This window comes from Capsicum annuum, chromosome 8 (genome assembly GCF_002878395.1).
Source record: "Capsicum annuum cultivar UCD-10X-F1 chromosome 8, UCD10Xv1.1, whole genome shotgun sequence".
Classification (NCBI taxonomy): Eukaryota; Viridiplantae; Streptophyta; class Magnoliopsida; order Solanales; family Solanaceae; genus Capsicum; species Capsicum annuum.
Genome location: NC_061118.1, coordinates 154125868 through 154140938, shown reverse-complemented (window position 1 = coordinate 154140938; position 15071 = coordinate 154125868). Strand labels below are relative to the sequence as shown.

The following is a 15071-nucleotide window of genomic DNA, read 5'->3' as shown; positions in this document are numbered from 1 at the left end:
TCATTAATGTTATACCCACGGTAAATTTCAAATACGAAGATCTAATTTAAACGAAAAATTATACTCAAATGGTGCACATAAGTTATTTCATAACTTAACGAGGAAAAGATTACTGATCTTTATCTCTTTTTTTTTTTTTATGTTTATACTCTTTCTAATTTTGCATACATTTGCTTATAAAAGCTTAATGAGATATGAACATTAAATGTCAGTATACATATATAACAATATCTCTATAGCAGACATGGAACTTTCAAACAAACATTGTAACTACAAAGATGTTCGATTGTAATTGATTAAAAAATGACACTGTACTACTTATTAACTCAAATAAATACAACAATACAATATTATACCATTCAAGCAAGCTGTTATTCCCCAAGTAAAATGGGCCAACATTGTCCACCTTCATCTGTGGGCCGTTTAGGCCTTCAGTAGCCCAACAAAAAGCCCAGTAAAATTCCAAACCTAATATATAAAATCTCGCAATCTAGGGTTCAAGGACAATTGCTTCGCTGCTGAAATCGCCGGAGATAACATTGTGAATTCTCTTCACTACTCTGCAACAATCTTCTTCCAGCAGCCATGGTAATCTTCTCTTCCTCTATCTAAATCTACGTGTAACTTCTCTTTGCTGTCGAAGTTTTTTTACTCAAATTTGTCATTTTTTTCTTCAGATTATTCCAGAGAAGAACCGTAGAGAGATCTCCAAGTATCTCTTCCAAGGTCAGTTCATGTATTGTTTTATTTTCAGAAGCGATGATAATTTGAAGCCTAATTGTCAAATGAAGCAATAGTTTACCTAATTACGGTTGATAGCTACTCTTTTGGAGCTGTATAGTTGCACGCCTAATTACCAAAAGATAGCTATATGTTTCCAAATCACGGTTTATAGATTCTTTTTGGGAGGTGTATAGTTTGAAGCCTAACTACCTAACATTTCAATGGTTTGCCTAATTACGATTCATAGCTACTCTCTTGGAGGTGTATGGTTCTATGCCTAATTAGCCAACTTATCAGTAGTTTGCCTAATTATGGTTCATTGTTACTTTTTTGGAGCTGTATAATTTGAATCCTTCACTTAACATTTCAATAGTTTGCCGTGTTAGGATTCATAGCTCCTTTTTTGGTGACGTAAAGCTTGAAGCCCAATTACATAACGTATCAATAGTTTGCGTAATTACTATTCATAGCGACTCTTTTTGATGTGTATTGTTTTACATTGTCAAACATACCAGTACATTGCGTAGTTATGATTCATATCTACTTTTTTCGGAGCTGTATAAAATGAAGCCTAATTTTACCTACGTATCAATAGTTAATGTCAAACATACCAATACTTTGCGTAGTTATGATTCATATCTATTTTTTTGAGAGCTGTATAAAATGAAGCCTAATTACCTAGGTATCAATAGCTTACCCAAGTACGATTCATAGTTACTATTTTGTAGCTGTATAGTTTGAATCCTTACATAATTCCGGAAGCTTCATTTTCTGATTTGATTTTTTTTTTTGTGATGTTGTTACAGAGGGAGTGTGCTATGCAAAGAAGGATTACAACTTGGCCAAGCACCCATTAATCGATGTGCCGAATCTACAAGTGATTAAGCTGATGCAGAGCTTCAAATCTAAGGAGTATGTTCGTGAGACATTTGCTTGGATGCATTATTACTGGTACCTTACAAATGATGGCATCGAGTTCCTTAGGACTTACCTTAATCTTCCTTCTGAAATTGTACCTGCTACTCTGAAAAAATCTGCCAAGCCTCTTGGTCGCCCCATGGGTGGTCCTCCTGGCGACCGTCCCCGGTAATTCACCTTTTCATTTTGATTGAATTATTTTAAATTAAATTTTTTGGTGTATTTGTTGAACAAATATTTACTGGTGTTTTAATTGGATTTTCAGTGGACCTCCCAGGTTTGATGGCGATAGGCCAAGGTTTGGCGACAGGGATGGTTATCGTGCTGGACCTAGAGGTGGTCCACCTGGTGAGTTTGGAGGTGAGAAGGGTGGAGCTCCTGCTGATTACCAGCCTGCTTTCAGGGTAATTGTTCTTCTCTTTTTGGATTCTGAAGTCTAGATGTTATTTACTTATTTTCCCTTATATAGCTCATCTGTTCCATTAATGTGTATTATTTTCTTCCTTGTTGTTTGGTTTGCATGGACTCTCTTTCTCTTGATTTATTCAAGATTACTGTTTATTCTGTATTTGTCGTTAAGAAATGGTCTGATGCCTAATGTGTTTGTTGGAATTTTCTATATGGATACTATATTATGCAAATTACAAACAAAGCTTGATAGTTCCATAAAAAGTTCCTCATTTTGCATTCTGATTGAACTTAATTGCGTAAATGTTCCCTGCTGTCAATGGTGTCGCCATTTTTATGACTGCCATCTTGGTGTTGTCTAGTGCACTCTCTTAGTTGCCAAATGAAACTTAGAACTTGGAGTGACATTGATTATTGATTAGCTGACCATACTTTTGCTCGACCTCATTAATCCTGTCTGGATGTTTATCTTCTATCAAATGCCACTGATTTGGTGATCTCCATAGCAACTTTTGTGATTGGATTTTGAAAAAGCAGAGGAAAAGGATTTGATTGTTGATTTGGTTCTCATTACTGCTGTTTTTGTGGTCCCGTCTCCTGTTGAGAAAATTATACTATTTGGTTTTGAATTGAAGTCACCTGCTACAATTTGCAGCTGAGTTTTTTATTTTTTTTCGATCTTTTAATTATCCTTGTTTTGATTCTCATCTTTCGCTATTCTTGACTTTATTGGTCAATGATAAGTTTTTTATTCATTTGATTTGTGATGCAAATTTTATGTTCGTCTATACTTTGTTTCGTGTGGTAGTGTATTAGATGAAATTATGTTGCGGTTCTAAGTCTAAAATATCATGTTACACTTGTAGGGTACTGGTGGAAGGCCTGGATTTGGGCGTGGATCTGGAGGTTTTGGTGGTGCTCCCCCCAGTTCAAGCTTCTCTTAGATTCCTTCCATCTTAGTTAGGTTGTTGTTGCAGTTTTGAATCAGATGTTGGAATCAATTGGTTCATTTTCTTGTTAAACTTTAATATCCAAGCAGGGCAATTTTATCTTTGTGGATCTTTAGAGAACTATAAGTGGTCTGTTTCTTGTTCGTTTTGTGTTTTCAAGCTATTGAGCATTGAGATATACGTACAAATTGTGTTATTGAAAGTGAAGGTCTCTGAAAATGATAAATCTTTGGTTGAAACAGTAGTTTTTCCCCCCGTATTCCCCGTTTAAACATGATATGCGGCAATAGTTGTTGGGTATTTTTGAGCTTTTATTCTTGAACAAAGAGTGAGGACCAGCAGAATCTGTATTTATAAAGCCAAGGTGCTGACAGAATTTTGTTTGGATGAATACCAGTTCGGTATTAGATGGTCATTTATCAAACCGAAAAAGAATGAAGGTCATTTGAAGGAAGAAATGTAATTTGGTATTTATTTGCCAAAATCTAGCCACACTCCGTTTAATTTGGTACTCCGACTTGCATTTGAATTTTTACCCTCTCCCTTTTTGTACCTTCTCGAGCTTGGCTTGGCTCTAGTGTGGTTCTGAATTGCACCGAATCAACAAAATAGTACTGTTGCATTGTGATGAAACCATTTCAAGATGGTCACTTGTTGAACTACTCCACCGGGTCAGAGCTAACCATCTTATATTTAGGCTTCGGCATCATCCACAAGCAGGAGTGTTCAAAGATGGAATCGATCAATAATCGATAAAAATGTATTGATTTATTATTATTGGATTAATAATTTTTTAGTGGTTTGATTTTTTCTTATTAGGTTATAGGATAAATTGATAACCCAATAAGAAATATATATATTTCTTTAATTTCTACTATCTTATTTAATTTTATGAAAACCTATAAGCTGATAAAGTTGAACATTTTCAATTTCCTCTCTGGTAAACCGGTGGCGAGAGTCGTCATCGCCGGAGTGTTGTCGATGACGACTAAGCAGGCCGGAGAGTTGTCGATGATGACTACTGCATAGTTTGCGGACAGGCTTTTATTTCCTAGAATTTAGCACTGCAAGAATATGTCATGTTAGTTGTTGTTTTGTGACCATTTTTATTGATGTCATGTTAGTTGCTATTGTTACACAACACTAAAAATCTTTGTGTCAAATTGATATTTGTTTTATGAATATTTTCTTATCAGTTAAATAAAAAATCGAACCGTTAAAGACCAAAAATCGATAAAAAATATCATATTGATTGATTACTGATTTAGCATATTTAAAAATAAAAAAACTATTAAATCGAATCGATGATAAAAAATTTATAAATCAAATCGATATTACATAAAGCCTAACTAACCTATGTATATATATATTCTCAGGTCCCTATTAGAACATTTGAGCCGTAAGTTCCCAGTATATATAAACAATGTGGCTTCCTGTTCAACTCGAAGTAAGAAAAAGAGGTCCTAGGCGTTTCCCAGGATTATTTAACAGTGGAATTCAAACAAACGGAAGAAAAAACCCGAAAATCAAGTAAATTTGTTATTGAAATAAAATGGCCCAGATTCACTCCACAGGCTTTAAAAAAAGAGATCAAAATAAGAAGAAAGTTCAACTCTACAATCTGTAATCCAAAATAATGTGTTAAGCTCTATAATCTATAATTCATCGTATGACTCCTCCTCATCTCCTGAATTTGCAGAACTTCCACCACTCTTCTCATACACCTGCCTTATGACAGGATTGCATACATCTTCCAAGTCTTTCATCTTGTCATCATAGTCTTCCTTTTCCGCGTTTTGGTTATCATCCAACCACTCCGTAGCTTCCTTAAGAGCCTTCTCAATCTTCTCTTTGTCATCAGGATCAATCTTCTCCACGAGCTTGTCATTGATTGTGTTCTTTATGTTGTAAACGTATGTTTCAAGCTTGTTTCTAGCATCCACCTTCTCCCTCACCTTTCTGTCTTCCTCAGCGAAATCCTCAGCCTCCTTCAACATTCTATCTATTTCTTCTTGGCTTAGACGCGACTTGTCACTAGTGATGGTAATGGATTTCGATTTCTTAGCTGCTTTATCTTGCGCTGTTACATGTAGAATTCCATTTTCATCAACCTGAAAAGTCACCTCAATTTGTGGTACTCCCCTGCAAAAGATTTAAGATGTCGTAACTTAGAGCAGAAATTCCAATGCTCATCATAAAGTTGAGTTCCTTCCTTCAGGCTACTTGTTCAAAATTAATCATTAGTTTTTTTTCAACTTACCTTGGAGCAGGAGGTATACCAGACAAATCGAATCTTCCAAGTTCACGACAATCCTTCGTCAAGCTCCTTTCACCTTCATATACCTGATGGACATCCAAAATAAAGTAACGTCGTTTAAATTCTTGTTTCCAAAATGTATGAACAATGGCAAACAATAGTTCAGTCTGATATCAAAGAGTTTCTGAAGTGTAGTGATGTTAAGTGCTGTTACCTTAATTGTTACACTCGTTTGCTGGTCTTGATAGGTGGTGAAAACTTGGGTTTTCTTGACAGGTATCCTACTGTTTCTTGGAATTAACTTTGTCATAACCCCACCAACTGTCTCAATTCCCAGACTTAAAGGAGTCACATCAAGCAACAAAAGATCTAAGGAACCAAAAAGAATGTCAAAGCCATGTTGTGCAAACTAAAAAAAGAACCACAAAAAAAGCTAATGTTTATCAGGGAATAAACGTAAATTAGTTACCTTTGGTTTCTGCCCCTCCTTCACCACCAAGAATTGCCCCTTGTATTGCTGCTCCATAGGCTACAGCCTCATCAGGATTGACACCCTTGTTAGGTTCTTTCCCATCGAAGAAGTCCTTTAAGAGCTGTTGCACCTTTGGAATTCGAGTACTCCCACCAACGAGCACGAGTTCATCAATATCCGTCTTCTTCAAGTTTGCATCCTCTAGTGCCTTCTTTACTGGGCCCATTGTCTTCTTGAACAAATCCATGTTCAACTCCTCGAATCTCGCCCTTGTTAATGGCTCGGAGAAATCAATACCATCAAAAAGAGACTCGATCTCGATACGTACTTGGTGCTGGTTACTTAAGGCCCTCTTGGCTCTCTCACATTCTTTTCTAAGCTTTCCAAGAGCTTTCTTGTCATTACTAATATCCTTGTTATATTTCCTCTTAATCAACTTGATAAAATAGTCCATTAGTTTGTGATCGAAGTCCTCTCCTCCTAAGTGAGTGTTCCCATTTGTTGCTAGGACCTCAAAAACACCATTATCAATGCTAAGTATGCTAACATCAAATGTGCCACCACCAAGATCATAAACCAAAATGTTCTGCTCTTTCCCTTTCTTGTCCAAACCATAGGCTATAGCAGCCGCAGTCGGCTCATTTATTATCCGAACTACATTCAGCCCTGCTATGGTGCCAGCATCCTTGGTTGCTTGCCTTTGTGCATCATTAAAATAAGCTACATACAAATTACTCGGTCAGCAAAAACAGGCGACAACATTTTCATGATCTAGGAGTTTGCAATTATATGAAAACACATCTTTGGATATCGTTTTCTTGTTGTTAAATATACCTGGAACGGTGATGACAGCGTGCTTAATTGACTTCCCTAAATACGCCTCAGCTGTTTCTTTCATTTTCTGCAAGATCATAGCACTAATTTCCTCTGGGCTAAACACTTTAACATCGCCATCTTTAATCTTCACTTGTACATACGGCTTGCCATCTTTGTTCACAACATTAAAAGGCAACATTTTGATAATTTTCTGAACTTCTGGATCATCAAACCTGCCGAACAACAACAACAAAATCAAATCAGAAACACCATAAAACACAAGCCCCACAACTCAACATTCACAACAAAACGGGAAAAATAGTAACTTGTTCGAACTTACTTCCTTCCAATGAGCCTTTTAACATCATATATAGTACGTTCGGGGTTAAGAGCTGCTTGATTCTTTGCAGCTTCTCCAATTAACCTCTCTGTATCAGTGAATGCAACCCATGAAGGGGTGATTCTGTTTCCTTGGTCGTTTGCTATGATCTCGACATTATTCTCTCCTTTATATACGCCCACACAAGAGTATGTTGTACCTAGATCAATCCCAATCACCGTTCCAAGATTTTGTTTCTGATTTTTCTCAGCAGCTACTGTTATTCCCAAGCAATACTCTACCAGGACATAAAAAACAATTCAGTCTGCTTAGTAAAATTCAACTCATCTTGAAGGAAATACATATTAGAATCAGTTAAGAACAAAGCCAGCAATCACAAATATCAAGAACCTAACTACAAATAAATATATATCAGAAAGTTTATGACCTATAGGGACATAGAAAAGTCATCATTCCTGGTAAACAGAAAAAAATTTCAACAAAACACTAGGACTTTACAGAAAAAAAAAAACACTGATGCATGGATAAATAAATACTAGGTTGTGCATGAAAATTTCTAGTCTATTCGCCACGCCAAGATAAAAACAGAGAACTGGTATCGAAAAAAGCATTACACTCTGTTTGGATGATTGTCATATATATTTTATATCATATTATGGAGTATTATGTTCTATTGTATTGCATTGTACTATTTTAATGAATACAATGTTAAGATAAATTGTATAATTTATCATCATTACATAATATCACTCATCTACCCACTTGAATAATAAATCAATACGATAAAATATAAAATAACATTATCAAATACAATAAATAAACAATAATAAAGTAACAAAGCCATCCCACTAAATTGTTTGTCACACATTATAGGACTTTTTACAATGAATTCATCGATAAATACAATAAAATTTAAGTAATAATTAAAATAAAAATTATATTTAAACTAGCAATATAATAGGTAACAACCATCCAAACAAAACAAGCTGTTAGTACGCAAGCAAATTACAAATGGCTATATAGATAGGTATGTCAGTTACCAGAAAACAAACTTCTGCATGTTTAGCAAAAAAAAAAAAAAAAAGAGTAAGATAATCACCTGAAGCAAAAAGAAGCAAAATATAAAATGCTAAGTTTTTGAAATCCTTTGAAGGTCTCATTTTTTTTCTTCTTCTTATTCCCTCAGTTTTCTTCTTTGATTAATATGGTTGTGAATTAAGTTGCTAATCACAATGGAAGGCTTAAAAGTCTATTTATAATTGAAGGTTCATGAGTGAATTTTCAGTTTTGAGTTGGTTTTAGTTGTGTATGATGACAATAAGCTATAGTGTTCTCCCCAATAGAAGTGTAAGAAATGTTACTCTTGCTTCAATAGTATTTCACACATCAACCAACCAATTATAATTAAAAACGTAGGGTATACGTTCGGTTAAATGAAAGTCCGCGAATGTTCTTGATTTATTGAGCACCTAGGATAATATAACATAATATAAAGTGCCTTATCAAACTCATCCCCAACCAATGTATACATCAAACTAATACTTCTTTCGTTTAAAAAAAAATGATCTATTTTTTTTTAATCTATTTAAAAAAGAAAGATCTCTTTTTCTTTTTTAACAATACTTTAACTTCAACTTTCCGCGTGGCATATTTAGGACCACAAAATTAAAGAACATTTGACACAACTTTAATTTAAGGTCACAAAATTTAAATTTTTTTTTTATTTTCTTAAACTTTGTGACAAGTCAAAGTAGGTTATTCTTTTTTAAACGAAGGGAGTATTTTTTATCATGGTTATGTAATTAAATTAAATAAAAAATATATTAATTAATTCTGATTAAGTAACATGAACTTTAAATTCAAATACACTACAAGCATGTATTGACTTGATATATACATTGAGTGGGTGTAAGTTTTTTCCGTGCATATATAATTATGCTTTCTGTTTTGTTTTCTTTAAATACATTCAGACATAAAATTCCTTTTCTATTGTTTTTCGTATTGGGTTGTGTCGGACGCGAAGAAAATATTTTTCAAGAAAAATTAAGTGACGTCTATTTATTTTCTTGTATTTATTATGTAAACGTAAATAAAAACATTTTTATATAACATGATGTAACATAAATAAATACTTTTTTCATGTAATAAATACTTAGTCCGGATCAATTTATGTAATGTAGTTTGACTTGATATGAATTTTAAGAATTTTTTTTTAAAAATTTATGGTCTAAAATAAGTCAGAGATGTTTGTGTGATTGTAAAACATTTCATTACAGAGTCGTTTGTTGTGAGGTATAAGAATAAATATCTGGGATACAATAAAGAATTATTTTATTTCATAATTGGAGATATTAATTAGTATCGAAAATATTTATCTCATCATTTACATCATAGTAATAAGATAAGCTATTTCATATACATAGTAAATTAATTAATTTCGAAATTAATTATTTAAAAATAACTCTTTTCTAACTAAACATTCCCTAATCTTTTAAAGGAAAAAGGACATGGCATGACCATTTAAAAAAAAACAGCCCACATGTGAAGTCGCCCTTTTTTAGCCATTTGACCCAATTGGACACATACAACCTCTATACTCAATTGATATACTTTTATACCACATTGATACACTTTTATACCATATTGATACACTTTTTAAAAAAGAGAAAGGAAATTCTATGCAATCACATGCAATCTCTATAATTGATACTCTTTTATACTATATGAAGATACTTTAATACTACATTGATACACTTGCAGTGTCCATATACTTAATTGATACTCTCTTATACTAGATTGATACATTTTAGAATGCACGTAGAAACTATATAGAGTTGTATAAAATATGTATCTAGATAATAATTATAGTTAAAAATTGTATAGAATGTGTATACAAATGTAATAGTTATTATATAGGATATGTATATATACAGAAACTGTATCATTAATATATATAAATATCTATCTTTAATAATTATATTATATTAAAAGTATATGGTATTATATTTTATTGTATAAATAAGTAAAACTAAATAAAACAAATAGTATATTATTTTAATAATGTTGGTGAATGCAAAATAATTATTTTTTTAAAAAAGAAAAGCAATTACTCAATTATTTAAAAAGAATAAAAAAGTAGAATGTTTAAAAAAGAAAAGGAGTCTTACCAAACTTATTACAATTCTTTTTGAGTGCTAGTTGATACATCCATGTAGTAGTGAAGTACGTATAGCGTCTAAATATATAATCGGAGATTTTGGAGTAAGCAGACACCATGATTGAGTGCTATTTTTCGGGGTTTTTAAATTTAGGTATTAATTTTATAAAATTATTTTAGTTTTTCTCCTATTTTAAAATTAAACATTTTGCGAGAGTCTAAAAAGGAAACAGAGGAGTAGTTGTTTGCAGCTTAATTGCTATATTTACGACCCCTTAATAAAAGGTTCAGATGTTGACATTAGTATGACAGAAACATGGGTATGAGTGCATGTCAGAGGAGATCCTAATTTAGGCAAATTAGTTAAATAAGGATGTCTACTGTCTGCTGGAGACAGACAGTTTCCTTGTTGATTTCAATTGGCCTGGAGGAATCTTGAGTCCTTCCGTTTTGATTGTGCATATTGTGACCCAATACTCATTTCATGTTCAGCAGTCATAATTCCAATACCTTCCAACTCCGGTTGGCCATAGTTTTTGAAGTTGTATTTGGACGAAATATTTGAAGTTCCGTGTGTGGAAGTGAAATTTCTCATGAAAAATGGCTCATGGCCCATGGGAACTGGAAAATGTTAAAATTTGATCAAATGGCCAAACATATATTTGAAGATAAATTTTCAAAAATTTGATCCAAAATTTATGGCCAATGGCCTGCTTAAACTTGAATAAGTGAGACAAAACACTGAAAAAATGGATTGTTTTTGTCACCTCTAAGGTTTGGTTCCCACTTTGATGACCTTATTGTACACTGTTATTCATTATAACTACAAGCTCTTGAGGCAAAGAACTTTTCAGTTCTTGATACAAAATCTTATAATGCAATAGTTGAAAATTGTTAAAGACGAAACATACAAAAACTATTAACACACAAAATCCTATCGGAATGGGGCTAGAGGGTTAGGACTATTAGGACTTTTTGAGCTTCTAAGCTCTTTGCATACATGATCTAACATGTTCAAGAAATCTCTCACAATGACAAAAATCCTTAGAGGGTTGGATTCATCTTTGCTCACATTTCCATGGAAGTATTCTGTAACTTCTCTAACACGTAAAAGGACTCGATTCTCGTCTTCCTGCAATTCTTTAAGGTTCCTTTCTGCATAGTTCAAGAATGCTGTCATTGAATGCACAAAGTTACCATTGTTTTCAACTGTAGACAAGTCATCGGTTACTAGTGCTTTTATCTTGTTCATCCCTTCTGATAGATTTGTGACTGAACTTGCTATGACATCCAAGTCCATTGTGGCTGTTTTCTTGACATTGCACAGCTCAGTGCCTAGACCAGAAACAAGATCAAGACCCATCCTTTTGTAGTCTTCCTCTCTGTCTGCAATAGTTTTAATCTTGCGTCGTTGGTCTATCTTTCCCATAATGCTTTGGGAGACTTTCAAGCCTTCTGATCGAATGATTTCTTGGACGACGAAATGGAGCAGTGTGGTTTTTCCATCAGTCCCTTTCACGTCAGATAGCTTAAGTAGGGCATCTAGTTTGAATGCTTTGGCTCCTCCTCTTATCGTCCCAATGTTCATCCTGTTTCCGGTTTTCAGCACTGCTTCTAGCAATTTTAAGAACAGTCGACTTGATCTGAGTTCCTTGCAGGCCTCCTGAGAGAGTAAAATGTTACTTTAGTCACTCTTATCAGATGAAAGTGAGAAAAGTTCTTACTGATTGCTTGTTACCTCTAGCATTGAGAAAGATTTTTTGAGAAGATGAACTTCGTCATCAAATGTCTCGCGATAAAGCATGGCTTCTATTCTCAAGAACGCAAATGGCACCTTAAGCATTGCCATTACAAACTTCTCTGCCGACCCCAGTTCATTGATGTCTCCATTATAACTAGAGAGTTGATCCTCCTCTTCTTTAGTAGGTACCATCTTAGCCAGAGCCTCCAATTGTGGCAAAAACAATCCATTTCCTATTACGAAGAAGTTTTAAGAGACAATGACAGAAACAAAATAAAGTGCAGATTAGTCGACACTATTGTGCAAAGGGAACTGAAAGTCAGAATTGCTTACCTTTTATTAGTGCTTCACAAACTTGTTCAACAGCCACACCCAAAGCTTTGGACAATATGCTTATGTTCTGTAGTCTTTTAGGCTCAAGAACATGCTTGCTTGGAGATGGAGTTTTGCTTTTCCCTTCATCAGTCTTCATATTGTGTAAATTGTAGCCAAAAAGCGACTCAATCATTTCCTCATCAAATCTGCTCCATGAACAAAAATTTGTAAATGGAATGGATTGGTAACAAAAATGAGGAAGAATATCTAACTTTTAGGGGGGAAAAGAAGCACTCTTTACTCGAACGAGCTTGGTCTGAGCTTGTCCCAAACTGTTGTTCGGTCTGGTGCAGCTCTTACTTTGTCCCAGTGAAGTGGTTTCAATTTTGGGAGCGGACTTCCATCTTTGCCTACTGCCAACTGTTGGAATGGCAAAGCTGGTGGAGGGGGCGGGCATTTTGAAAGACTAGTACTTCCACTTGCAAATGGCGGGGGACAAGGTGGGGGTGGAATTCCTCCAGCAGGCTTAGCCTGATTTGGAGATGATTGAGACAAATCATTTTCCGAAGAAGAATCTGAATTTGTAGGGGATGATTCAATTTGCAACGAAGCATGACTCAAAACTTTGGACTTCATTTTCACTGAAGAAGCTGTAGGCCTAAAAGGAGATTGAGTTGGAAATGTAGGCAAAGGAGGCGGCGGAGGTGGAGGCGGTGGGGGTGGAGTTGACAAGTGTGTTGAGGAGGATACAGGACAATTCAAGATTTTTGATTCATCTTGAGGCATAGTTTCTGAGGTCTCTATAAGACTACCAGCTGAAACATTGGATAGTCTATTACTAGACGAACGCGAATTACACAATGAATGGAATTCATCATCATCATCTGATGAATGAGCTTCCTCAGGAACTATTCTGTCACCAGTAGAAGAGTTACAATCATCGATTTTACACTTCACTGAATCTGCATTTTCATAAACACAAACAATTTCTCCAGCACTTGAACATTTATCATCATCAGGATTTGACACACTGATTTCCTGCTCTGGTTCTTCTATCTCAATCATTGGACCGTTTGGTATGTTTTCATTTGAGTGAATCTTTTCAGTTACAGAACTTTGTTTTAGGCAAATTGGTTCTGATGATTCAAGTGCAACTTCAAGTGAATCAAGGTAAAAATGGTCAGTGCCTGGATCAGACCTTACCTTTTTCACTGAATTCTGAGAGTTACCATACCTTGATCTACATACACCTCCTGCTTCACTGCTGAACAGTGACGCTGATCTAGTTGATTTCTTTCTTTGTTTTCTGAACTTCTTGCAGCCCCAAAAAAGAGCAACTGCACACAATGCAGTTGAAATCCCAGCAGAAACAAGACCAGCTACTAAAACTCTAGTACTACTTCCTCTCCTTTTCTCCCTTACCCTGTGAGCAGCCGGGATAAATGGTTGTTTATGTGAATGTCCATGAGAATGCCGATGAACTCGTGGCGTCGGTGAAGGAGCTGGAGCTTCAGGTGCAATTGATGGTGATGGAGAAGGTGAAGGTGATACTCCAAAATATGCAAAGTCATCATTTCTTTGACTGAACCTTTTTAGTCCTAGCAAAGTTCTGAACTTTTCCACAATCAAGATTTGCTTTTTTCCAGAGATCTTCCTTACTGGACTTTCTTTTCCATCCCCATTTCCAACCATATAATGTAGCTCTTTAAATCCATGAATACTATTCAAGTACTTTGCAGCATTCAATGAGACATCCCTAACCAAAATATGTGTACAACAAAAAGATAAAACAATGAAGGTGATAATGAAAAGAAACTGCAGAAGAATCCTAAAACCATGATGACCCATTTTCTTGATTCCAAATTCATGAAAGAAATCATCCACCTTTATGCAATATAAATTCAACCCAACATTCTTTTTTTTACTCTATGATTAAAAATGCCACTCTACACCAAAGCTTTTATTTTTTATTTTTATTTTTGGGAAGATGCAAGCAGTGTAGGGAAGAAGTCTTTATTGCTACTCCAAGGAACCCCTGAGTGTGGCAGTTGTAGGTGTACTGGACCTTCTTTATTTTTCCTTCTGTGTTGTTGTCCTTGTTTACCTCTTTTCTCTCTCCATTAATTCTCCCTGCTGAACCCTGTTAATACTAGTACATCACTTCTCTTTAGTACACTTATGTCCTTTCTTACTTTTTGGAGTCCCTCTTTATGTCCTTATCTTCTCTAGTCTCTAGTCTCTAGTCTCTAGCTAAATAAACAACCAAGAATTAAGAAATAGTAGTATTATGCTTCTTTTCTTGATTTGCATAATTATGGAGTATCATATTCTGATAATTTGTTTTACTTCAGTTTAGTAAGCAGATTCTTGAATCATGGGTGTTTTGCATTTGGAAAACTAAGCTTTTTTGAGCTAAAAGTCATGATTTTCAATCTAAAAATGTGGTAGGTCCCAATTGGTTAGGACTTGCCTTACATCATAGGAAGGTGACAATTTATTTACAATGTAAGAAAAAGAAAGGCACAGAAATAGTCCATCACTTTCTCATGTGAATTGTGATCCTCTCGTTGAGACTTAAATTTTATGAAAATAAATTAGATGTTTATCTTCTTGATGAAAAGATTCAAGGACAAATTTAGTTTCTTATGCTGCATTATTTTAGTGGCATTAGTCACTTAAGATAATCCTGACGGATTTTACTTGTTCACTATTTCTAAATTCTAAGCTGTTGGTCGAAATTATTAATATCACAGCCGTCATACTTGACACTAAATTATCCTCCAACATCATTTGGGACTTTTACTTCTTTTGCAGTCAACTCATTAACAACTTTTCTGTCACCTAAAAGTTTTCTATCATTTCTTAATCTACAAAAAGAAGGGATGAAGTTTGTTTATCCATTTATTTTTTATCTGCATAACGTGTTCTCAACTAACTAAGGCTTTTTAAACCTAAAAGTTCAAATTATTTGACA

The 15071-nt window shown here is 34.5% G+C and overlaps 3 protein-coding genes across 3 annotated transcripts; 1 reads left to right on the top strand and 2 right to left on the bottom strand.

The window, feature by feature from the left end:
* The first annotated feature begins 370 nt into the window (after nt 1-370).
* On the top strand, nt 371-3238 carry LOC107839613 (40S ribosomal protein S10-1). Its single transcript, XM_016683180.2, has 5 exons — nt 371-588; nt 678-726; nt 1530-1809; nt 1907-2045; nt 2916-3238. The coding sequence occupies exons 1-5, from the start codon at nt 586-588 to the stop codon at nt 2991-2993; spliced, it is 549 nt and encodes a 182-aa protein (XP_016538666.1). The 5' UTR covers nt 371-585; the 3' UTR covers nt 2994-3238.
* Nucleotides 3239-4528: 1290 nt separating this feature from the next.
* On the bottom strand, nt 4529-8458 carry LOC107839612 (luminal-binding protein 5). The gene is made up of 7 exons (XM_016683179.2): nt 7984-8458; nt 6885-7161; nt 6563-6777; nt 5726-6448; nt 5471-5625; nt 5260-5342; nt 4529-5141 (listed from the first exon to the last, which is right to left on the bottom strand). Exons 1-7 carry the CDS (start codon nt 8042-8044, stop codon nt 4655-4657), a joined length of 2001 nt encoding a protein of 666 aa, XP_016538665.2. The 5' UTR covers nt 8045-8458; the 3' UTR covers nt 4529-4654.
* Nucleotides 8459-10783: 2325 nt separating this feature from the next.
* Nucleotides 10784-14454, bottom strand: LOC107839611 (formin-like protein 11). The gene is made up of 4 exons (XM_016683178.2): nt 12399-14454; nt 12116-12303; nt 11780-12015; nt 10784-11704 (listed from the first exon to the last, which is right to left on the bottom strand). The coding sequence occupies exons 1-4, from the start codon at nt 13943-13945 to the stop codon at nt 10976-10978; spliced, it is 2700 nt and encodes an 899-aa protein (XP_016538664.2). The 5' UTR covers nt 13946-14454; the 3' UTR covers nt 10784-10975.
* Nucleotides 14455-15071: the final 617 nt, after the last annotated feature.